Source organism: Callithrix jacchus, chromosome 14, assembly GCF_049354715.1.
Source record: "Callithrix jacchus isolate 240 chromosome 14, calJac240_pri, whole genome shotgun sequence".
NCBI lineage: Eukaryota > Metazoa > Chordata > Mammalia > Primates > Cebidae > Callithrix > Callithrix jacchus.
In genome coordinates this window covers 11,237,795-11,264,162 of record NC_133515.1, presented here as the reverse complement: position 1 = coordinate 11,264,162, position 26,368 = coordinate 11,237,795, and the positions used below count along the sequence as shown (strand labels likewise).

Below are 26,368 nucleotides of genomic sequence, written 5' to 3'. Positions count from 1 at the left end.
GAATGCAATTCTTCATCATTTTTTAAATGCTGGCAGTGTTCAGAAAGTTAGAAAGTAAAAACAAACAAACAAAAAAACAGGCTACTATGTAAAAGGGTGTCCAGGCCTGGGTCTCATTATAGTTTGATTTCACCCCTGTAAAGGATGTTTGATAATGTTCCAGCTTATGGCCTAATGACAAACATTATCAAATTACCCCCTTACATGCTTTGGTGCCATATTTACAGGCTCTTCCATTTGTACTCATTTCAAACAGAGATTAAAAAGTTGAGAGGCCTGCAGGCACTCCTGACCCATATTAGAACCTGGTCCATACTCATCTAGGCCACTGGAGACCTAGATGAGCCTGGGGATACTCCTGCTTCTCAGGAGCCACCCTAGATTTTCTGGTTTTAATATAAGCCAATTGAAGTCGACTTTGGGGCCTCTCTGCCAATCCGTCTGAGAGATCACATGCCTCGTGCCTTTCACGCACTCAACAAAATAGCCTAGAAAAGATCCATTCTTTGTACCTGCAAGTGTCCCTCACCCTATATTCCTCCCCCAATATACACCTACTATCCCAAACAGAACAAAAATTTTGTGGACCTTTCCAGGTTTTTGTTAGGATTGTAATTTTTTTTTCTGAGATGGAATCTCACTCTGTCCCCTAGGCTAGAGTGCAGTGGCATGATCTTGGCTCACCAAAACCTCTGCCAGCCAGGTTCAAGTGATTCTCCTGCCTCAGCCTCCCAAACAGCTGGGATTACAGGTGTGCGCCACCTCCAGCTAATTTTTGTATATTTAGTAGAGATGGGGTTTCACCATGTTGGCTAGGCTGATCTCGAACTCCGGACCTCAAATGATCAACATGCCTTGGCCTACCAAGTGCTGGGATTATAGGCATGAGCCATTGTGCCTGGCCAGAATTGTAATATTTATTTTATTAGCAATAAAATCATGTAAGGACATTAAAGAAAATGTCTGAAATAGAGAAAATAATTTGTATTTTATTTGTTTATTTATTTATTTAGAGACGGAGTTTCGCTCTTGTTACCCAGGCTGGAGTGCAATGGCGCGATCTCGGCTCACCGCAACCTCCACCTCCTGGGTTCAAGCAATTCTCCTGCCTCAGCCTCCCGAGTAGCTGGGACTACAGGCGTGCACCACCATGCCCAGCTAATTTTTGTATTTTTAGTAGAGACGGGGTTTCACCTTGTTGACCAGGATGGTCTTGATCTCTTGACCTCATGATCCGCCCGCCTTGGCCTCCCAAAGTGCTGGGATTATAGGTGTGAGCCACTGCGCCCAGCTTGTATTTTATTTTAATTTTTTTAAAGGGAGGGTCTCGCTCTGTCACCAGACTGGAGTAACAGCAGCGTGACCACGCTCACTGCAGCTTTCAACTCCTGGGCTCAAGCAATCGTCCTGCCTCACCTCCTGAGTAACTGGGGCTACAGGCATACACCACAACACCTGGCTAACTTTTTACAATTTTTTTGTAGAGATGGGGTCTCCTTGTATTGCCCAGCCTGGTCTCATACTCCTGACCTCATGTGAGTCTCCTACCTCAGCCTCCTAAAGTGTTGGAATTCCAGGCATAAGACACTACATCTGGCCAATTTTTAAAATTTATAATAAAATAAAACTAAATTCAGAAAAATTTTCACTCAGAGCAATTTCAACACCCAAAGTGACCACTATTAGCAATTATATGATAGCATATAATTTTCACACACATGAGTTCTGTGAAGGTGTACTGAGTACTAGCTCAGCTGGGAGTCCTCACCCAGGTGGCGCTGAAGGGAAATGAGAGGCAGACACCCAGATAGAACAACAAAGTGGGCCTATGGGGGTGTGGAGGGAAGCCAGCAGCCTACTGAGCTGAGAGCCTCAGGGGGTGACAGCTTTCCAGGCTGAAGGCCCCAAGCAGATTCTGATCCACATAGTTATGCCCTCCTAACAGGTGATAATTATTAAGAAACAGGTTTATCCGCCTCCCACTAACTGCAAACTAAAAGGTATTCTCCACATGGGAGCCATGGGGGCAGGGTAAACTTAATGTTTCTCAACAAAGGTAAATGTGTGTGTTTTAATATTTTAATATTTGATAACAATAAGTTATCATTCATTCAACCCTATGCTCATCTGAGTACACAAATCCAAAAGCCACACTCCCTGTCATCATGAGGGCCCCCTGTCTAGGAAAATGAGTTTTAAGCCTTTTTAGAAACTTCTTTCTTCCCAGTTTCAACAAAATGCCAGTATGTATACAGTCTACATATAAATCAGATGAGTGATGTTTTATTAGTAGAACCTAATTTCCATTTGGGAATATTTATTTTGAAATACTAATTTGTTTGTTCTCCCCTCTATGCCCATATCATCCCACAGCCAGTTCAAGCAGGTGCCAGGTTTGATGGTCTCCTGACCCAGGAAGATGCGCATAGTGGTCAGCAGGAGCGGTTCTAAGGCTCTTCCAGCCTCTGAAGAGGGCACAGACAGTGTCATGGAAAGGAAGACTCTCTAACGGCGCTGCAAACTCATTAGCAGTGGGAACAACCGGGCCTCCCAGACCTCTGGAATCAGAATGTCTGTGAGTGAGATTGAGGAACCTTTTATAACAAGTTCTTCAGGCCATGAGTATGCACATTAAAGTGTGAAAACCATCAGGTTAGAGGAAGGATTCCAGAGGTGGAGGGGTGAGCTCACCTTTAGGGCGAAGAACGAAGAGACAGAGTAAGCCCCCTGGACACATGAGGCTCCAGGTCTGCACCCGAGGGGGTGTTACAATCTCAGGTGAGGTGGCACTCAGGATCCCAGCCCAGCAAAGCCTTTGCCTGCCACATGCTGCCGAAAACAGGCCAGGAAGCAGTCCATGGACAGTGGGACTGGCAATGTGTCCACTGGGGCTGCTGATCAGAAGCCCCTGCCAAAACCCCCAGTCCTGGCCTCTAGACCCCATGGGGGCCTACCACCTTTTGAGGGACCCCTATACTGACTGAGACACCCAGCATAGGATGGATCCCACAGTTCAGTTGTTTTGTTTTTTTTTCTTTGAGACAGAGTCTCACTCTGTCTCCCAGGCTTGAGTGCAGTGGTGTGATCTCGGCTCATTGCAACCTCCGCCTCCGGGGTTCAAGTGATTCCCATGCCTCAGCCTCCCAAGTAGCTGGGATTACAGGCACACACCACCATGCCTGGCAAATTTTTGTAGTTTTAGTAGAGACGGGGTTTCACCATGTTGGTCAGGCTGGTCTCAAACTCCTGACCTTGTGATCCACCTGCCTCGGCCTCCCAAAGTGCTGGGATTATAGGTTTGAGCCACCGCACCTGGCCTCAATTTATTTTTATTAAAAACAAGGTGGGCAAGCTGTAGTCCCAGCTACTTAGGAAGCTGGGGCAAGAGGATTGCTTGAGCCTGGAGTTTGAGGTTGCAGTGCACTATGACTGCACCTGTAAATAGCCACTGCAGTCCAGCCTGGGCAACACAGAGGAAACAGCAACAAAATATACCACCTCCCAAAAGAATAAGGAACTGGAGAATTCTTGTATAGCTGAGATTGCAAACTGAGAATCTTCCTCCCCACATGTATTACAAGGTTAATAAATGGGACAACAAACTATTTTGTTGAATACAAAATTCTTCATTTGGAGGTTGTGAATGACATGTGCCATTCTGTATCAGCCTCACCCCCTAAAGCACTTTTTTATTGGAGGCTGTTTTTGCATATTATGAAGGTAATACTGTGTTCAGCATGAGGATGTAAGGAGCCAAATACAGAATGTGGGAAATTATACAGGAAAAAGCATCCAATTTCTTAAAAAACTGAAAAGAGGCCGGGCGCGGTGGCTCACACCTGTAATCCCAGCACTTTGGGAGGCTGAGGCAGGTGGATCACGAGGTCACTCTTTATCTCTACTAAAAAAAAAAAATACAAAAAATTAGCTAAGCATGGTGGCGTGCACCTGTAATCCCAGCTACTCAGGAGGCTGAGGCAGGAGAATTGCCTGAACCCAGGAGGCGGAGGTTGCCGTGAGCCAAGATCATGCCATTGCACTCCAGCCTGGATAACAAGAGCGAAACTCCATCTCAAAAAAAAAAAAAAAACCTGAAAAGAAAAAAAACCTATAAATAAAGGAAACTGGAGGGACCTATCAACCAGGTGCAATGTGTGAATCTTGATCCAAACAAACTAAATGTAGAATAACATTCAGGAGTCAATCAGAGGAAATTTGTGTGCTCACTGGATATTCAATGATATTAAAGAACTGTGGTCATTTTTTTTAATGTGACAATAATATTGTGTTTTTATGTTTTCACAGAGTCCCTGTGCTTTAAAGGTACATATTAAAATGTTTACAAATAAAATGATATAATATCTGGGATTTCCTTTGTCAACCTTAAATCATGAGATTCAGAACATATAGTTTATAGACTTTATTCAAGTGCAAAGCTTGAGGATGGTCATACAGAAACAGAGTCCAAATGAGCAGGGTCAGTGTTGCAAAGTAGAAAAGTTAAGGTTCTGGCCGGGCGCGGTGGCTCAAGCCTGTAATCCCAGCACTTTGGGAGGCCGAGGCGGGTGGATCACGAGGTCAACAGATCGAGACCATCTTGGTCAACATGGTGAAACCCCGTCTCTACTAAAATTACAAAAAATTAGCTGGGCACGGTGGTGCGCGCCTGTAATCCCAGCTGCTCGGGAGGCTGAGGCAGGAGAATTGCCTGAACTCAGGAGGCGGAGGTTGCGGTGAGCCGAGATTGCACCATTGCACTCCAGCCTGGGTAACAAGAGCGAAACTCCGTCTCAAAAAAAAAAAAAAAAAGAAAAGAAAAGTTAAGGTTTTACTTGTTTAGGTAGAGACAGGGAAGTTTTAGCAGGATCACAATATTTTCCATATCAGACCAGTGCATATGTTTGCTACGTTCTAAGGAGGATTTATTTATTAATTTACTAGTCTGTGAAGAAGGGCAAAAATCTGCAGGGGGTCTTACCTCTGGTGCTGCTTGGTCTTCTCAGTTACTTACAGGAAAAAGGGCAGAAGTTGCAGCTGCCATGTCATGTGACTCAGGTTGCCCAGCCACGTTCCTCTCAAGGCTCAGAATACTATCAAGTTCCAACAACTTTAAGTTTGAATTATTTAATTTCATACCTTCCAGATAATCCATTGGAGGAGATAGAAGGGGCCAGCTATATACTTTAAATCAAACTAGCCATGAGTAGATCTGCAGCCACCTTCATAGGTTTAACAAGAATTCTGGATAGAAATATGGTTATAGGTAAGCATTAATCAGGCTGCACTTTGACCTACAAGTCATGTGGCAGTAGACATTGATCATTTGTAGCTCTGTTGGTCCTATTGATACGACTTCTAACGTTAGGGTCAGAAGGCTTTTTGTTTGAGAAATGTGTATGTTTTTGAGATCCCTAATTCCAGGGAAACAACTGACGCGAACCGATTTGAAGACCCCCACAGAGGAACAGAATCATCATGAAAATACAATTTCTTCAGCTCCCTATCCCATGATTTTACTCTGTACTCTTTAACTAATCAATGACCTCCACACTTTAGCTCACTCTAAAACTCTTAAGGACCCTAGGCCCAAACTCCTCTGGGAGATGGATTTGAGGTTTCTCCCATCTCCTTGTTCAGCAGCCCTACAATTTAGCCTCTCTCTGCTACAACCTGGTGTATCAGTGTATTGACTCACCATGTGCTTCGGGCAATAGACCTATTATGGTTACGGATTATTGCTGAAGCTAAGTTACAAGTGCATAAAGTTTCATTATACCAGTCTCTCTGCTTTTGGAAATATCTGAACATTTCCACAATAAAATGATTAAAAGAAAAGATAATGACACCTCTTGCCCCTTTCTCCCCCTCCCCTGACCAAAGAGTTAGAGAGAAGGCTTATTATTCTGGGACAGTGCGGAAGGGGAATTGACAAAACTGGGTGGCCCCTGGCAGCCAGTGTAGGGAAAGAAGGTCCTGAAGGTTTGAGGTAGTGGTGGCAAGTTTGGATCAGGAGAAAACTGAGGCCTGGAGCTGGTAATAAAAAACAAAGACCAAGAAACTGTGCTGGACCTAAGAACTCAACAGCTGCAAGGTCTGTTCCTATTAGCCTGCTGGACTTTGCTCAGCAAGCCTGTAACCAATCCTGAGGACTGAAATAACTCTGGAATAGTTGAAAGAAAAAAAAGAAAAGGCCGGGCATGGTGGCTCACGCCTGTAATCCCAGCAGTTTGGAAGGCTGAGACGGGCGGATCATGAGATCAAGAGATCTAGACCATCCTGGCCAACATGGTGAAACCCTGTCTCTACTAAAAAACAATACAAAAATTAGCTAGGCGTGGTGGCACGATCCTGTAGTCCCAGCTACTCGAGAGGCTGAGGCATGAGAATTGCTCGAACCTGAGAGGCGGAGGTTGCAGTGAGCTGAGATGGTGCCATTGCACTCCAGCCTGGGTGACAGAGTGAGACTCTGTCTCGAAAAAAAAAAAAATTATCAATTCCACACACAACATTGTGCTAGGTCAGGTAGGCTCATGCAAAGAGCGAGGACACAATCCTAGCCCTTGTGAAGCTCACAACATTAAAAGAAGGCCAAAACATTGGAAAGCAGTATTGCTGGTACAGCATGAATGTACAAACATAATATACACAAGCAACATGGAAAACTAGAGGAGCACCCAAGTTTGCCTGTAGTTACCCAAGGCAGATTTCACTGAAAAAACAGCTTTTGAGTCAACACATGAAGACTAACTGTTTACTGGGACAAGAGCCAGGAGCAGGAGGTCACTGGAGGAAGAAGTAAATGAATTTGCAAGACCTAACATGAAATTGCAAACACACATTTTTTGGGAACTACAGTATTTGTTTTGCTGGAGCATAAAGGGTGGTGATGGAGGGGTTCCTAAAACCTGTTTCAGCCTGCATACACCACGATAATTTAAGCCTGGGCCTTTTGGCCCTTTTAAAATTCAGTTTCCTGGTGGGAAAGGAGAGGAGATCCAACTTCATGGAAAATGTATGGGTTGTGGGTCAGGCTGCATTTTGGATCACAGAGGCAGTCCAAGAAAGACAGTAACAAAGAGGAAATGGAGAGGGTTTAAGGCCCAGTGAAAACATGTGGTGCAGGCCGGGTGCATTGGCTGAGGCCTGTAATCCCAGCACTTTGGGAGGCCGTGGTCAAGAGTTCAAGACCAGCTTGCCCAACATGATGAAACCCTGTCTCTAATAAAAATACAAAAATTAGCTGGGCGTGGTGGTGCGCCCCTGTAATCCCAGCTACTTGGGAGCCTGAGGCAGAGGAATCACTTGAATCTGGGAGGCAGAAGTTGCAGTGAGCAGAGATCATGCCACTGGGTGACAAGAGTTAGACTCCATCTAAAAAAACAAAAAAAAAACAACGAAATAAACACGTGGTGCGGCAGCAACAACCTACTTTCTACAATTATAGACCCTTAATGCAGGAAGATGAGTCAATCAGAAATCAGTGCTCTGAACTGCCTGACACCAGTAGGCTTTGTACTCAAAGCAGTTTTACACGGATTCTGTATCACTGGCTATTCTTGTCCAAACAACAAATCTTTTTCTCCTTTTTGTTGACATAAAACCTAAGTGCTCATTTAGGTAGTCTAATGCCTAAATGAGCATTTAGGATGTATGTCATCAGTAGTAGGTATCAGACTACCTAAGTAAGCACTTATGTTGTATGCCTCTGTTTATTCAAAATTACATATTTTATAATACTGTAACAAAAAGGGTTGTTGTAAATATACTTGAGAAGCTATAAGGAATCAATTATCATAATATTGGTAGCAAAAGGCAACTGGATAATGTGTGCGTAGCTTTGGATTTTTTTAAATATAAAATGTATTTGGATTTTTTTTTTAATTGACAGTCTCACTCAGTCGCCCAGGCTGGCTCACGGCAGCCTCGACTTCCGGGGCTCAGGTGATCACCCCATCTCAGTCTTCGGAGTGGGAACTATAGGCGGGCGCCACCAGGCTTGGCTAATTAACTTTGAAACTATTTAGACAAGGCTTCTGCCAAGTGCCTTGCACAGTAAACTCTCCACAAACATCAGTTTCAGTGATTTTACAGAACCACGGTCCCACACCTGCTTTCGGGGAAGCTTCCCGTTTCTCTGGAGTTACTTCACCTCACTCCGGGGACGCTAATCGTCCTATTGCGCAAACTCGGCCCCTGGCCCCAAGGGGTCCGACCATGGCGCAAGCTGTGGGGTAGGCTGCGCGGCCCGCCTCGGCCCAGGTGCGCCAGACTTCTGAACCGCTCGCGGTCGGAGGCTGGGCGGCGCTTACGCCTGCGCACAACGCAGCCGGTCGTGCGGAGGCGGGGCCAGGTGCGGCCACGCCCTCGGCAGCTCCGCTAGCTGCGCGTGCGCAGCGGCCCCGCCCCGCCTCAGTCTTCCTGGGCGGCAGTGTGCGTCCGCTTGTCTGCATTTCTCTGCTGCACCGCACTAGGGCGTGAGTTTGGCCCCTCCTAGTCAGCTCTGTGGAGCTACCATGGCGTGGCGGGGGCCCGATGCCGGCGTGGGGGCCCGCAGCGCACTGGCTTTGGCGTTGCTCGTCCTGGCCCTGTGCCCGCCCGGGGCCCGGAGCCGGGCTCTCGAGTGGTTCTCGGCCGTGGTGAGCACCGAGTACTTGGACCCGCAGACAAACATGACGGTGTGGAGCGTCTCGGAGAGCGGCCGCTTCGGCGACAGCTCGCCCAAGGAGGGCGCTCAGGGCCTGGTGGGCGTCCCGCGGGCTCCCGGCGGAGACCTTGAGGGTTGCGAGCCCGACACGCGCTTCTTCGTGCCCGCGCCCGGCGGCCGAGTGTCTGCGCCCTGGGTCGCCCTGGTGGCTCGCGGGGGCTGCACCTTCAAGGAGAAGGTATTGGTGGCGGCGCGGAGGAACGCCTCGGCCGTGGTCCTCTACAACGAGGAGCACTACGGGAACCTCACCGTGCCCATGTCCCACGCGGGTGAGCGGGCCAGAGCGCGGAGACAGGAGGGGGACTTCTGCGCGGCAGCCGAATGGCGGGGTCTTCAGGCTTGGCTCTTAATCGCAGGCCGCTAAGCGGTCCTGGCTCTACTTTCAGACCTCTGGCTTTTGGAACTTTCAGGGGAGCCCTCGTTTGCTCTTTGCGGCTCCCCTAGTGCTGTTGGGAGGGGGGCAAGTTTGTAGACAAGATGCGATCTTCGCCTTTGGTCGATAGGGTGAAGGAAGTACTAAAGACGTTAGAATCCACAGAAGGAGGCTTGTGGTTCTAACAGGTGGGGAATCTCATGATTCCTAATCATGGGCCCCTTTCCGAAATTCACCGTTTCCCAAAGTTGGGGGGGTGGGTAGGAATCCACGCTCTTACCCCAGCGCGCTTCGGGATCGGGTTGTTCTTTCACCAGCATAAAGTGTTGGCTTGCTGGCACTCTGGTTTCTTCACTTTTTTCAGTCATGTCTTAATATTCTAAACTCTGAGTCAGAAAATCTGGATCTGATTGAGTCAGTAAACCTTGACCTATGCTTTCTAGTGACTAGCTAAATTTAGGGTTATAACACTGGCTCTATGGCCAGTCAAGTTCACCGAGTCTTGAGTTATGATCAAATTTTTAAAATTACTGTATTCATTCAAGAAAAGACCTTGCTGCTGGGCACAGTGGCCCACGCCTGTAATCCTAGCACTTTGGGAAGCTGAGGCAGGAGGATCGCTTGAGGCCAGGAGTGTGAGACCAGCCTGGCCAACATAGTTGTTTCTACAACTTTTGTAGAGACCCACATCTCTACAAAAATTTTAAAACATCACGTGGGTGTGGTGGGGCCTGCCTGTAGACACAGGTACTAAGGAAGCTGAGATGGGAGAATCACTTGGGTCCAGGAGCTCGAGACTGTAGTGAGCTGTGATTGTCCCACTGCACTCCAGCCTGAGCGACAGAGCAAGACCTCAAGGAAAAAAAAAAAAAAGACTTTACTATATGCTAGGTGACCGACCTTTCCTACACATACCATTCCCCAGGGCAGCCGGTTGTATCTTCAGGTAGTAATCATAGTTTAAGTCTGCAAAATATCCTTGAAACTAAGTTCCAGGTAAAATAACCGGTACACAGAGAGTTAACATATTCTGTTATGTAAGATAACGTCACTTTATGCATCACACACAACTAGTTGACTCATTCTCAGCTTTATGTGGTTAAATTTTTTTTTTTTAAGTTTCCACTGCTACTAAGTCAGGCATCATTTTTCCTGTACTTTCTGTTTTTTGTTCTGTTTTGGCTTCCTGAATGCAAGTTCAGGACCTAACAGTAAATTGAAGACAGAAAAATAACCTTGAAATTGCCTATTTTGTGACATGATGGGAAAGATAGTTGAGAGACTTAAGAAGTAAGGACTGAGGCCGGGCGCGGTGGCTCATGCTTGTAATCCCAGTACTTTGGGAGGCCGAGGCGGGTGGATCACGAGGTCAAGAGATCGAGACCATCCTGGTCAACATGGTGAAACCCCGTCTCTACTAAAGATACAAAAAATTAGCTGGGCATGGTGGCGCGTGCCTGTAATCCCAGCTACTCAGGAAGCTGAGGCAGGAGAATTGCCTGAACCCAGGAGGTGGTGGTTGTGGTGAGCCGAGATCGCGCCACTGCACTCCAGCCTGGGTAACAAGAGCGAAACTCCGTCTAAAAAAAAAAAAGAAGTAAGGACTGTTAGGACAGCTCTTTCAAGACGATTGAGGGAGATGCAGAGGAATGTGCAGAAACTGGGAATACGGGAGGGTGGGACCGAGTTGGTAGGGTGTGTTTGAAATTGGGTGGGAATGATCTGCTAGAGTCTTCCAGAAGGCAAGAAGGCTGGGTTCAGAACACTGGAGGCTTGGCCACAGGTGGTCCAAGGACAGTTCCTCAGTTGCAGCAGAAAGGAGGGTGTGGGAATGAGAGCAGATGTCCATGTGGTGGCATTGGGCTAGGCACCACCTTAGGTGCAGTTATTCCAATGATTACAGATCTATTTAATTGTCATGGTACCCAGGCTGTGTTTCCACAAGACTGTCATGAAAGATCTTGTCCGATTTGACATTGCACTCCAGATGCATCCTGTCAGTAGTGTTCCCCACTTTAGCAGTTCTGTCAAAAAAAAGAGGTTAGTTTGCAATGATTCTCTGATGCTGGGTCCTTATACACCCATCTTAATGTAGACTTTTTTTTTTTTTTTTTCAAATGGCAGGTTCATCAGCCTACAGTTTTCCAAATCTACTTACTGCATTTTTTATAATAGCATTAAGAGACACCTTTTCAGGCTAATAGCACTTGTTCGGCTTATATTATTGACATGTAATTTATCCAGGCCCAGAAAAACACCTCTGATGTTCATGTGAACTCCATTTCTTGGGGGTTTCTGTACCCATAATTGGTGTCCATTCTAGTCTTTTTAGTGAGAGAATAATTCTGTTTGATAGAAAAGACCAACAAAACAACTTAAAGATACATGAGGTGTCCAGTCTGCAGACAGCTCACACAGCTTAGTGTTCTGCATAGAGTGACTCACTCTTCCCAACAGTCTTTAAGGTAGGTATTTGACCATATAGTACATACAGATGAGAAAACTGACACTCAGGGAGTTTAAATGACTAGCCAGAGACAACACAGTCATCTAGGGCCAGGTCATTCTTTGTTTTCTCTCTCTCTCTCCCCTTCTTCCTCTCCGTCCCCACCTCCCCACCCCATGTGTGTCTCTGTGTGTTGGGGCTGTAGTTGTCTTGTAGGTGGTTGTCATTGTAGTATATCTTAGCTGCATCCTTGGCCTCCACCCACTAGATTCCAGTTCTGACAATCAAAGATGTCTCCAGATATTGCCAGATGTTTAAAGAGTCGGGAAGGGGCCGACAAACTCATCCAACATTTTGAAGCACTGGCCTTAATGGGAAATTAGTTTGGTTATTAGTGTGACAGATCGATTAAACAGAGCAAAAGCTGGAAATGCAATCCACTTAGACTGCACTGCTAGTCTAAGTAGAACTTAAGGGCCAGTACTGAGTGGTGACTGCAGAAATGAAAAGACTCTTACATAATGTGGCCCCATTGAGTATAATGGTACAATGTATTGTGACTTTTTGAGAATGGAATTAAGTCACAAGGTGACTGTGTACAGACAGCCTTGAGGACAGCTCAGACTTAGGTTTCTGTATTTAGTCAAGTGTGACTAGAGCCCAGAAAAACCACTGATTCAGTGGTTCTCACTGTTCTATGTAACGTTGGTTTTCTATGAAACAGATAGAGGTGGCCTGCCTATAAAATTTAATACTGCTAGTCTCTTCTCAAGTCTCAGGAGAAATTTTCCAGTTTTTCTGAAATCTATCACTTGGCTCTACTACAATCCAGTACGCGACGCTTTTTGGATTTAAATCAGTATTTTATTGTGGCTCTAAAAAAGTTGTGACTTTAATTTTCTGTCAGAACAACTGTAAGGACTGTTAGTAATGCCCAAAGTCAGTTCTGTTTGCTTTGGCAGACATATGCTCAGCAGCCACTTGGGGCTAAGTATTGTACCTGCTCAGGGATAGAAATGCCTGAGACACAGGCCTGCCCTTGAGAGGTTTATGGTCTAGTCGGAGTGATACACAGAACTTTCCAGACAATATGGTTTGGACCTTATATCATTCTAGTATGCACAGGTGCTTAGGAGGCATGATGGAAAGGCTTTTTGTTGTTGTTTTTTGAGGCAAGTTCTTGTTCTGTCACCCAGGCTGGAGTGCAGTGGCATCATCTCAGCTCATTGAAACCTCTGCATCCTGTGCTCAGGCGATCCTCTCACCTCAGCCTCCCAAGTAGCTGGGACTGCAAGCATACACCCCCATGCCTGGTTAGTTTTTGTACTTTTTGTAGAGATGGGGTTTTGCCATGTTGGTCAGGCTGGTCTTGAACTCCTGAGCTCAAGCGATCTGCCTGCCTTGCCCTCTCACACTGCTGGGAGCGTAAGCCACCCCACCTGGCTAAGGAAAGGGATTTAATGCAGATATTGCAAAGGTATCAAAGTTAGTTTGACCAAGGTGGTGGAAATTAATAAATGTCAAAGCATTACAACAAAAACTTTTACAGAATATTGGCCTTAAATTAACATACATATGTTTGTTAACCAATAGGCTGATCTTAGCTGGGCGCAGTGGCTCATGCCTGTAATCCCAGCACTTTGAGGGGCCGAGGTTGGCAGATCATGAGGTCAGGAGTTCAAGACCAACATAATGAAATGCTGTCTCTACTAAAAATACAAAAGATAGCCGGGCATGATGGCGCGAATCTGTAATCTCGGCTACTCAGGAGGTTGAGGCAGGAGAATGGCTTGAACCTGGGAGGCAGAGGTTGCAGTGAGCCGAGATGGCACCACTGTACTTTAGCCTGGGCAACAGAGCAAGACTCTATCTCAAAACAAACAAACAAACAAACAAACAAACAAACAAACAGTCTGAACCTTTAGCTGAAATCTTGGCGTGGTCTTTTAAGAATGGCAGTTTCATTTTTAATAATTATTTACTGAGTGCCAAGTATTGGAAAGGCTTGGAGCTATCTTTAGGAATCTGCCAGAGTTGGAGTGGGTGGCAAGGAGGTTTCAAAGATGTGTAAGAAATCCCTCCCATTGATTAAAGGTATAAAAATAAAATTAAAAAAAAAAAAATCCCTGACCTTTAGAGAGTTCACATATTGAGAGGTGTGCATTTTGTATTTGCAGAGCAGGGTAAATAGTCTTTTATGAATGAATAATGAATTCTTGATTACCCGTAATGCTACAGTGTCACAAATGATCTAAAAATTTAAATTGAATTAAAAATGTATTTTGAATTTAAAAAGTATTTGATGGCTCACGCCTATAATCCTGGCACTTTGTTATTTTTTTTTTATTTTTAAATTTTTTTTTTAAACGGGGTTTCACCATATTGGTCAGGCTAGTCTCGAACTCCTGACCTCAGGTGATCCGCCCGCCTCAGCCTCCCAAAGTTCTGGGATTACAGGCGTGAGCCACGGCGCCTGGCTAATATCCCAGCACTTTGGTAGGCTGAGGCGGGCGGATCACCTGAGATCAGGAGTTTGAGACCAGCCTGGCCAACATGGCAAAAACCCCATCTCTACTAAAAAAAAATATAATAAAAAAATATTACCCAGGGGTCAAGGCACGTGCCTGTGGTCCCAGCTACTCAGGAGGCTGAGGCATGAGAATAGCTGAAACTGGGAGGCAGTGATCTGAGATTGTACCACAGTACTCCAGCCTGGGTGACAGAGCGTGACTCCATCTCAAAAAAAAAAAATGTATTTTTGTGCTATAGGAAGACAGAAGTGGCATCTCATAGCCTCATAGAGGGTGAGATTAGTTAGGACACTTCCCAGAAAGGTTGAGTTTTTTCCGTTTGGTTAGTTTTTGGGTTTTGTTTTTGTTTCAGAGACAGGGTCTCAGTCTGTTGCCCAGGCTGGAGTACAGTGGCATGATCATAGCTCACTGTAGCTTTGCCCTCTGAGGGTCAAGCAATCCTCCCACCTTAACCTTCTGCATAGCTGGGACTACAGGTGCATGCAGCCACACCTATTTTTTTTTTTTTTTGAGACGGAGTTTTGCTCTTGTTACCCAGGCTGGAGTGCAATGGCGCGATCTCGGCTCACTGCAACCTCCGCCTCCTGGGTTCAGGCAATTCTCCTGCCTCAGCCTCCTGAGTAGCTGGGATTACAGGCCCGCGCCACCATGCCCAGCTAATTTTTTGTATTTTTAGTAGAGACGGGGTTTCACCATGTTGACCAGGATGGTCTCGATCTCTCGACCTCGTGATCCACCCGTCTCGGCCTCCCAAAGTGCTGGGATTACAGGCTTGAGCCACCACGCCCGGCCCACACCTAATTTTTAAAAATGTTTCTTAGAGGTGGGGTTGCCCAGCTGCTTCCAAACTCCTGGACCCAAGCTGTCCTTCCACCTCAGCCTCCCAAAGTGCTGGGATTACAGGCATGAGCCACCACACCTGGCCAAGGTTGAGTTTTGAAGGACAAGTTAAAGTCAATGGGGAAGGTATTTTGTATGTGGTGGGCTAGAGGTGAGTGGGCTAGAGGACGTTCTAGGTGGCAGAATTTTGCAATATTGCAAAAGGCTGAAGGTCTGAGATAAAGCATTTGGGAAAGCTGCAAAAGAGTTCTTAACATTGTCGAGTATTTTAGTATTCAAAAATGCAAAATATTTTTGAGCAAGCCAAATTGTCTAAAACATAATTTAAAATTCTATGCCAAAAGGAGAATTTCACTTATGTTAGGGTCCTCCTAACTCACCCTAACCAACCATAAAAACGTTTGTTTTGCGTTATGGCTTCAGATTTCCATGATACTTACATTTATATTGATGAATTCACCAAATTCACCTGCTAGGGAATCGCCTTACTGGGAATTCTCCTTATTGGCTCATTTTCACTATAATAGCACTAGAAGATGAGCCAGTTTTTCAGATTGACTCATTTATGTAGAAGCCTTTTTTTATGAGCCATTACTGCTTGATGCTAGGGCTACAAAAACTAATAAATAAGAACAAGTAGTACTTGTCTAGTGAGGGAGACCTATAAATAAATTATAGTAGGTGTGCAGAAAGAGGTATCTGAGAGGCAGATGGTGCTGAAAAGCCTTAAGTTGAGCTTATGCTGAACCTTAAAGATTTGGCCAGAAAATCTGAGAGGAGGGGAAAAAAGTAGAGTGTTGCAGTTAAGTTACTGGGAAAAAGAAAACCTGGAAGTTTATGGTATTCTCTTTTTGGAACTTTAAAATGTGATTTCTTGCTGCCTGAATTAGTTTTCTAGAACAGAAATCTAATCCATTACTTTAAATGTTTCAGTAGCTCCCATCTCCTTCAAGAGAATGTTGAAATATACTTTGAATAGATTTCTTGGGAAGAGAAATAGTACACTAGACTCATGTCATCCAGAAGAATTTTAAAGCTGCTGACCAAGTCAGAACTTTTTTCCTTTTTTAAAATTATTATTATTTTGACAGAGTGATAAGAGGAACACAGAAATTTGAAAAGAAACAGAAGTAACACAGCTTTAGTTTTTGGCACAGAAGAAAGTTAAATTATGTTACGGGTAATTTGGTTTGTTAAAAATACTATCTTTGAGGTGGGACATTGTGGTACCTACCTGTAATCTCAGCACTTTGGGAGTCTGAGGCAGATTGATTGCTTGAGACCCCTGGGCAACATGGTGAAACCCCCATCTCTACAAAAAGTACAAAAGTAAAAACTAGCTGGCTGTGGTGGTGCAGTCCTAGCTACTAGAGAGGCTGAGATGGGAGGATTGTCTGAGCCTGGGAGGTCAAGGCTGCAGTGAGCTGTAATTGTGCAGTTGTACTCCAACCTGGGCAACAGACTGAGACCCTGTCTCAAAAAAAAAAAATCCAAAAAACTATATTTGGTATTTATTGTTGTTCAGCGAGTAGATTTATGGTTATGTACTATGTGCAAAGATACGGTGCTAAATGTAAAACAGAAATAAAACAGGAATTGCATTCAAGAAATTTTCCTGTCTAATGCTGAGGTGTATAAGTTCTTTTGGGGAAGAGGGATTGTGCAGGTGACTTTTTTTAGTCAAGCAGTATTGGTGACAACGTTAAGGCTTGAGGAAGGAAATGATAACCTTTAAGGGCTTTTCCTGTCATCCCAAGTCTTTCAGTTTCTGTGAAGAAATGCAGCCATTTATTTTGGAAATAAGCTGTGATTTGGTCTCATGTGCCAATTAAAGCAGGGTTGTGCACAATAACTTGAGCAGCTTAGCTCTTTAGTATTGGCCAGAGAGGCAGTGATGCAGCCAGAGGCGAGAGTAGGGCCCGCAAGGTGCATGTGCCTGGCACCTGTTGGGGTTGTGCACATACTGACCCCTGACCTAATGTTTTTACCCAACTGCCCAGCCTCCAGTTTGTCCCCAGAAATGTTCTGGAAAAGCAAATCCCAGGGTCTTCATTCCAGGTTTTGTTAATTTAAATTAATTCCCAGAAACAGTCTTGCTGCTATGATTATAATGTAGTAAACTGTTGAGCCTTCATGCTAACCAGGTTATTTTTTTGTTTGCTTTAATAGAGACAGTGTTTTGCTATGTTGCCCAGGCTGGTCTCAAACTCCTAGGGTCAAGCAATCCACTCACTTTGGCCTCCCAAAGTGCTGCGTTTACAGGCATGAGCCACTGCATCCAGCTAATGCTAGGAATTTTTTAAAAAATAATTTCTTTTAACTCAGTGAACTAAAATTAATTTCCTAGGTGAGAAATTTCAGATTGATACTGCAGGTGTTTTCTGCCCAGTGTCCTGATACTTCTGGCAGTATCCCTTCCCCCACCCCCAGCCTTGAGATTGAAGGTGTTGAAGAACCTTTTTAATCTCAGTTAATCTTCTGTCTCCCACTCATCTGTTCACTTATTCAACAAGATACCTTTGCATGTATCTTAGTCACCAGCCCAACTGGGCTGGTCACCATCCTAAATATGTTTTGTTCTGGTCTGCAGTCTAGAAACCTTCTTTTCCTTTTCTTTGTAAACGTTTTCTCTCCTTTAAGATTTGGCTCCGGTGTGCCTCCTGGGGAGATTTCCCTCCACTCCAAACAGAATTGTCCCCTTACTTCTGTACTGTAGCTCTTTGTTACTCTACTTGCTTATTGAAAAAGTGCTGGTCCAAAATAGAGGCATTCTCATCCCCATTTTGTAGCTGCAGAAGCATTCTCAGCAAGCATGGATTTGTCCAGCCCCCTGGCAGTGGGTAACAGGGACATTTGCACCCAGGTCTGTCTGGCTGCAAAACCTATGATCCTATGAATGGGGGTGGGGAAGGGACGCTACCTTGGACCTGGGTCTTCAGGCTTTAGAACTGGCTCTTTCAGGTGGTATGTGACATTGAGCAACTCCCTAAGATTTCTGAACACTCAGCTGTAGAATGATAGTGTGGCCTTTTCCTGCTTCACGTGAGATATAAACGTGAACATGTTCTTCCTTGTTATCACACAAAGAACGTGGTATCACCACCAGAAATCGATTCAGCTGTCATCATAGCATAGTTTAGTTTTTCTGTATAAAAGCATTTAACTGAGATGGGAACATGAGATTTCTTTGTACTATTATTTCTACTTTGTATGTGCTTGAAATTTTCCATAAAAGCAGGTTTACAGAAAAGACTTCCAGCTTGCAAAGTGCCGTATAATTATAACAGCTATAACCATCGTAATTGTTTCTATACATGTCCTTCTTAACTACTAGATGTTTATTTTCCTGACTGCAGAAAATACCTTCCTCCTCGTTGTGTCCCCTGGTGATGACATGGTTGGTTATGTGGGTGATACAGAAACTACAGTTCTTGCTGAGGGACCCTTTTAGACAGGACAGCTCATCAGATCATAGGATCAGCTTCTACACAGGGACTACCTTAGAAGGGTGCCCTTCTGGTGTTTCAGTAACTAAATTCCAAAGCTTGAGATCCACAGTGGATTTGCTGCGGATTAAATTTCTCTTCACAAGAAAATAGTGTTAAATGTGGTTTTAGTGTAATGTCAGGGAACATTCTTTATATACCCTTTAAAGTTATTTTTTTTGTTTTGTTTTGAGACAGAGTCTTGCTGTTGCCCAGGCAGGAGTGCAGTGGCATGATCTCAGGTCACTGCAACCTCCGCCTTCTGGGTTCAAGTGATTCCTCTGCCTCAGCTTCCTGAGTAGCCGGGATTACAGGCATGAGCTACCATGCCCAGCTAATTTTAGTAGAGATGTGTGTGTAATTTTAGTAGAGACAAGGTTTCACCATGTTTGCCAGACTGGTCTTGCACTCCTAATCTCAAGTGATCCACCTGCCTCAGCCTCCCAAAATGCTAGGATTATAGTCGTGAGCCATCTCACCTAAAAGTTATTTTTTGAATAGCTAATATGTGCACATGGTACAAAATTCTTACTGTGCAAATAAGACCTGCTCCCCCCAACCCCGACTCCATTCTGCATCCCCTAGCGCCTCTCCCCAGAAATAGTCATGGTCTCCAGTCTCTGGGATAGCCTTCCAGAGGGTAGTATGTGTTGATAGGAGCATATAGCTCTTTGGGTTTTCTTTTTTTGGACAACATGCTATTCACACAGTTTTATATGATATGTGTTTTTTATCTTGAGTACTATTAGTACTTACAGAGCTGCTACTTCAACCTTCATACACATAATTTATATAGCTGTTTTCCTTTTGGTAGACATTTAGATTGTGATAGCAAGAACTTAGGAAAAAATATTGGCAATAAATCATTTTTATGTTTATTTAATTTTTTAAAATTATTTTTGAGACAGAGTCTTGCTCTGTTGCGCAGGCTGGAGTGCAGTGGCACAATCTCAGCTCACTGCAGCCTCTGCCACTGAGGCTCAGGTGATCTTCCTGCCTCAGCCTCCCAAGTAGCTGGGACTACAGGCATGTCCCACCACACCCAGCTAATTTTGTGTTTCTTTTAAGTAGAGATGGGGTTTTGCCGTGTTGGCCATGCTGGTCTTGAACTCCTGATCCGCTGCCTTGGCTTCCCAAAGTTCACAGCCTTTATAGGCGTGAGCCACTGTGCCCAGCCAACAATAAAGCGTTATAGATACCTCATTGGGTACATCTGTACAATTAAGTTCCTGGACACAAAATTGCTGGGTCAGAGAGACATGGACATTTAGAATTTTTCCAATGCCATTGACTTCCATAGAAGAGTGTAGTAATTTATTCACTCCCCCAGTGGTGTGCGAGAGTGCTGATTTCTGCCTGCTTTTGCCAATATAGCATATCAGACTTTTTGATCTCACTCTTACAGGAAGTGTTTTAATTTGTTACCAAGGAAGACTTTTCATGTGTTTAAAATCCCTTTTGCAGGGAGTGACTGCCTGTGGACACAGGGTTTCTTTTTAGGGTAATGAAAACATGGAATTAGATAATGTTGATGGTTGTACAGCCTTATGAATCTGCTAAAAATCACTGATTTGTACACTTTAAAAGGGTGAATTTTGTGGTAGGTGGATTATATCTCAATAAAGCTGCTATTTTATTTTATTTTAAGGCAGAGTTTCGCTCTGTCACCCAGGCTGGAGTGCAGTGGCGCAATCTCAGCTCACTGCAGCCTCTGCCTCCTGGGTTCAAGCAATTCTCTTGCCTCAGCTTCCTGAGTAGTTGGGATTACAGGCACCCACTAGCACATCTGGCTAATTTTTGTATTTTTAGTAGAGATAGGGTTTCACCATGTTGGTCAGGTTGGTCTCAAACTGGTCAGGTTGGTCTCAAACTCCTGACTTCATGGGATCCTTCCACCTTGGCCTCTGAAAGTACTGGGATTGCAGGTGCGAGCTACCACACCCAGCCTAAAGCTGCTATTTAAAATAGCCATTTGGCCAGGCATAGAGTGGCTTATGCCAGAATTCCAATACTATGAGAGGTTGAGGTGGGAGGGTTGCTTGAGGCCAGGAGTTCAAGGCTAGCTTGGGCAATGTAGTGAGACCCCATCTCTACAAAAAATGAAAAAAATTAGCCAGGTTTAGTGGTGTGTGCCTGTGGTCCCAGCTACTCTGGAGGCTAAGGTGGAAGGATCACTTGAGCCAAGGAGTTCGAGGCTTCAGCGAGCTAGGATCCCACCACTGTACTCCATCCTGGGTGAGAGCAAGACCCCATCTCTTTAAAAATAAAAACAAAAAGCCTTTTTAATTTTCTTTTATGCAAATTAATTTCATTTTCTCTGTTTTTCTGTTATTTTTATAGAATATTAGTTTTTTTTGTCCTTGTTATGTTACATTTATTTTTTCCAAGTTGACCATTTGCTCTTTTTGTTTGTTTTTTTGTTGAGATGGAGTCTTGTTCTGTCCCTGGACTGCAGTGGTGCCATCTCGGGTCACTGCAACCTCTGCCTCCCAGGTTTAAGTGATTCTCCTGCCTCAGCCTCCTGAGTAGCTGGGATTACAGGCATCTGCCACCACATGTGGCTAATTTTTTACTTTTAGTAAAGACGGGGTTTCGCCATATTGGCCAGGCTAGTCTCGAACTCCTGACCTCAGGTGATCCGCCTGCCTCTGCCTCCCAAAGTGCTGGATTACAGGTGTGAGCCACCGCACCTGGCCAACCATTTGCTCTTTTGACCTTTGTTTTGCTTTTACTCATGGAGAAAATTTTCATTTTTATATAGTTAAAAAAATTTTTTTTAAGAACCTCTGAGGTGGCTTTTATATATTTGGAGAAGTTTTTCTTCAACGTGTATTTTTTAATTCCCATGTTTCTTCTGGCCATTGTATGTTTCATATATATATATATATATGTTAAAATATTTGATTTTAGTTGTAATTTATTTTGGTGTAAGTTGTGAGAAGTGGATGCAGCTTTCTCCCGGCCCCACCAATGATACCCAGTTGCCCACGTGATTTTTTAAATAACTAATTTTGCCTCATGAATTTGGAATACTGCTTTTATCATGCACTAAATTCTTTCGTGTATTTGGCCCTATTTCTGGACTTTTATTTTGTCTTATTATTCTGTGGGCGTCCCCATATGCTACAGCCACAGTGTTTTCATTAATCTGTAAAGACCAGTCCAGCTTTCACTGTTTAAAATGTTCTGATTATTTTATTTTCCTTCTAGGTAAACTTTAGAAGCAATATTTTTAGTTCTTTCTGAATCCTATCAATATTTTATGATTATTGCATTAATTTGTAGCCAAATTCATGTAAAATTTTTTATTTTCGCCCTTCCTTTCTGTGTCTCTTAATTTTTGTCTTATGTCTGCTTATGCCTTCAGAGCAGTGCTGAATAATAGTGATCATAGTAGAAATTCTCATGTTGTCTCCCTGATTTTAGTGAACATGCTTTAGGCATTATATATTAGTAATCCTAAGTAGAATGGTCTGTATAGTGTTTGGTTTGCTTTTTGTTGAGATGCAGTCTCACTCTGTCACCCAAGTTAGAAGTGCAGTAGCATAATCCCAGCTCACTGCAGCCTCAGCCACCTGGGCTCAAACAATTCTGCCTCAGCCTCCTGACTCATTTTTTTCTTTAAATTATTTATAGAGACAAGGTCTCGCTTATACAGGCTGGTCTCCAGTTCCTGGCCTCAATTGATCTTCTCATCTCAGCCTCTCAAAGTGCTGGGATTATAGGTGTGAGCTATCACATCTGGCTTGTATGGTTTTTTTGTTGGTTGTTTATCACCATATTTGGTTTTATTACCTTAGAAGTAATTTTTAAACTTTGTTTTTAAATCTGCTATGGAACAACTTAAATATCATTGGTATTACTTGTTCCTTAAAGATTTGGTGGTAGACTTCACCTATAAAACTGAACGGTGCTCTAGCTTTGTGGGGAGGAATAGTTCTTAGGGATTTATTCTACTACCTCTAATGTAATCAGTTTCTTTTGGAACCAGGTTTGGTAACTTACATTTTCCATGGAATTTTTCTAATGTATTTACGTATGTAGATGAACATAGTACCCTTATATTTATTATAATGTTCTTTGTATTGTATTTTGTGTTCTTCACATTTGATTTCTTTGTTCTTCCCTACAGGAACAGGAAATATAGTTGTCATTATGATTAGCTATCCAAAAGGAAGAGAGCTTCTGGAGCTGGTGCAAAAAGGAATTCCAGTAACAATGACCATAGGGGTTGGCACCCGGCATGTACAAGAGTTCATCAGCAGTCAGTCTGTGGTGTTTGTGGCCATTGCCTTCATCACCATGATGATTATCTCCTTAGCCTGGCTAATATTTTACTATATACAGCGTTTCCTATATACTGGCTCTCAGATTGGAAGTCAGGTAATGATGGATAACCCTGAATTTTGCTTTTTAAGAGATAATTCATAAATATGCCCCATGTATATTGTTAGAAGTTACATTTGACCATATGCTTTATTTTTACTTACATTATTTAAGTATTCACATGACTTTTTAAATATAACTTTTTAATTGGATGATGTTAAATTTTTTGTTTTGTGGGGAATTAGATAGTTTTAAATATAGGATTAGCTGGGCACGGTGGCGTGTGCCTGTAATCCCAGCTACTCAGGAGGCTGAGGCAGGAGAATTGCCTGAACCCAGGGGGCGGAGGTTGCGGTGAGCCGAGATCGCGCCATTGCACTCCAGCCTGGGTAACAAGAGCGAAACTCCGTCTCAAAAAAAAAAAAAAATATGTAGGTTACTTTTTGCACATTTGGTTCCTGCAGGAACCCTCTTGGTCCTTTGTCAGACATAACAGAGTGATGAAAAGGCCTGAATTGGCCAGGCATGGTGGCTAACACCTGTAATCCCAGCACTTTGGGAAGCCAAGGCGGGTGGACCACAAGGTCAGGAGTTCGAGACCAGCCTGACCAACATGGTGAAACCCTGTCTCTACTAAAAATCCAAAAAAATGTTAGCTGGGCATGGTGGCAGGCACCTGTAATCCTAGCTCCTCTGGAGGCTGAGGCAGGAGAATTGCTTGAACCTGGGAGGCAGAGGTTACAGTGAGCTGAGACCACACCATTGCACTCCAGCCTGGGAAACAGAGCGAGATTCCATCTCGAAAGAAAGAAAGAAAGAAAGGGAGGGAGGGAGGGAAAGGAGAGAAAGGAAAGAAAAAGAAAAGAAAGAAAGGGCCTGAGTTAAGGGTGTTACTGTCCTTAGGTAGCCCTCATTCTCTGACGAGGTGAGAAGCAGAGAGGAAGTGGGGGCATCTCTGTCTCTATCATGGAGCCACAGTAAAGCCATTAATCTCTCTCAGTGATAGCGAAGAGAAGGGCCATCGAAGAGCTAGTGGCTCCCCAAGGGCAGACAGACCTTTTGAATGTCCCACGTATTTCTGTCATTGTGGAAAGTTGACTGTTTTGTCTTGAGGATAAGAAAGAGGACTTTTCCTTTTAGATACTTGAATAGATGAGCATATGGTACCCTTATCCTCAGCTCCTTACTTTCTTGCCAATATTTAAACATAAGAAGTGGTTTCTTCTTCAGACATGGAATTAAAATCAGTGCTCTTCGTCAAAGCACCTCTTAATGTTACATATGGCTATTCTGCTTATTAAGACTTAAGTGGCTTTTGTTTTGAGGCTTTTTTATTAAGTTGGTGCAAAAGTAATTGGTTTTTGCCTTAAAATGTTATTTTCAGTGTAGTCATTTGACTTTGCCTTTTAAATGAAATTTTTTTTCTGTATGCTTATGTGTATTATGTTTGTGACTTTTAAGAAGAATTGTGATTAAAATTTTTCAATAACAATTATATTAATATTTTCCTACCCAAGAGCCATAGAAAAGAAACTAAGAAAGTTATTGGCCAGCTTCTACTTCATACTATAAAGCATGGAGAAAAGGTAATATTTTCATGGTTTTTCTTTTGTTTTATGGTTTAGAGAATATGCTGTACATGTTTATTTTAAAGAAGGATTGGCAGAAATATTTTGCCATTGAAAGAGCCTTCTAGTCCTGCACTGTCTAATATGGTAGCCACTAGTCACTGTGGCAATTTGCATTTAAATGAATTAAATTTAATTTAAAATTGAGCTCCTCACAGGTAATACTTCAAGCACTTTAGGAGCCACAGTGGTTGGTTGCTGCGGTACTGGACAGCCTGGACATTTTAGCAGCGAAGAAAGTGGTACTGGTCAGAGCCAGATAGCTAATAGCTTCAGTTCATTTCTGTTAAATCTGAGACTATGTGTCCACTCCCTGGGGTCCTTTAGTTACAGGGAGAAAATGTTGCCATTTGTGGAGAAGGAGAGAAAAGATGTTTTTAAAACTACTTTTGGAAAAACAAACGTTTTGACATGGCCAAGCTGAGACTTAAAACTTTCAAAATCACACCAGAATTTTAAAACATTTTTGAAATAGGACAAATCCTGAATCTAGAAGCTCAGATTCTTGGAGGATAGGTGCCTTAAAAGGAAAACTGTTGCTAATGCGTAGTGTTTATTCTTTTCATAGTTCTGTGAAATGTTGATAATTGTGTTGACTTGCCACTATGACTTGGTTCAGCTATTTTGATTTTCATGTTATCTCCATAAATAAAAAATCTGTTTCGCCCTCCAATCTCTACTCCCCTTCAGAAAGAAAGAGTACTTGCACTTAGGTATCTATTCTTTGACCTTAAAGGATTAAAGCAAAAATAACACATTAACTTACAGACCTTTGATTTTTTTTTTTTTTTTTTAATTTGGAATTGATACTAATGGGGCTTTGAGAATTGTATTGGTGGCTACCATTCCTTTGCTGACTCTCAGATTGGAAGTCAGGTAATGATGGATACTTGCTTTTGTAGTACAGTTCAATTTTAATAGTTTGTGCAAGGTATTATTTTCTTTTCATACAAATTTATCGAACAGAAAAAGTAAAAAAAAAAAAAAAAGATTACATCTCATGGCTTAAGATTAGTGTCTGATTTGCAGATCACTCAGTCCTTGGGGATAGAGTTTCCAGTTAATGCCTGTGGCAAACTGCACGCATTCAGCATAGTCAGTTACTTGACAAGCATGTGGTTTATGTTCCTCCTGAAACATGCCTTCTTGGCCTCCTTAGCAAGAAATCGCAGCTCTTAAGTATGAGAAGATGTAAATGTATCTATTTAATTTACTGAATTGAATCTTTGAGAACACAAGTAAATTGATATTATCCTCTTCTCATATAGAACAGTTTTGAAAATATGCTTACAGGGACTGTTTCTTGAAAGTTGTCAAAATAATGGTTAAAAAGCAGAGGATACCTTGCAGAACAGCCTTATGGTGTATATTTTTTAAGAGGATTCCTAAATGATTTGTGAGGTATATACAGATGGTCCCCATCTTCCAGTGGTTTGACGTAACAATTTTTCAACTTTCTGACGGTGTAAAAGCAATGTACATCCAGTAGAAACCATACTTCAGGTGTTGTGTTTTTCACTTTCAGTATGGTATGCAGTAAATTATATGAGATAGTCAACACCCTACTATAAAACAGGCTTTGTGTTAGACTATTCTGCCCAAGTGTAGGCTTCTGTAAGTGTTCTGAGCATGTTTATGGTAGGCAGGCTAAGCCATGATGTTCAGTAGGTTAGGTACATTAAATGCATTTTAAACCTAATGATATTTTCAGTTTACAATGGGTTTGGTAGGATGTGACCTATGGTGAGTTGAAGAGCAACTGTACACAGATTTTTTTGCAATTTTACATTTTAAACTATACAAAAAAATGTGTTTTCTTCAGTCTATATCGTATGCCATTCTAGAGAGATTAGTGTTGTCTAATTTTTATTTTCTTATAGATTCATTCACAGTAATGTATAAACTTGGAAACCATTATTAGAGACTTTAAAAAGTATCTCATCATTCTTACCCCGCATATGATAAATGATAATACTTACTTTCATTGAAACATACAATTTTAAATGTTGTTAAATGTTCATTTTAATATAGTCTT

At 43.1% G+C, this 26,368-nt stretch overlaps 1 protein-coding gene across 1 annotated transcript in view; it reads left to right on the top strand.

Annotated features, from left to right (window-relative positions):
• The first annotated feature begins 8,411 nt into the window (after positions 1-8,411).
• The window catches only part of RNF149 (ring finger protein 149), a 32,409-nt gene continuing 14,452 nt past the window's right edge, over positions 8,412-26,368 (top strand). Inside the window, exons 1-3 of the mRNA XM_002757429.6 lie at positions 8,412-8,973; positions 22,512-22,762; positions 24,223-24,291. Coding sequence (XP_002757475.4) covers positions 8,514-8,973; positions 22,512-22,762; positions 24,223-24,291 — 780 coding nt within the window. The 5' untranslated portion in view covers positions 8,412-8,513. The remainder of the gene's footprint in view (positions 8,974-22,511; positions 22,763-24,222; positions 24,292-26,368) is intronic.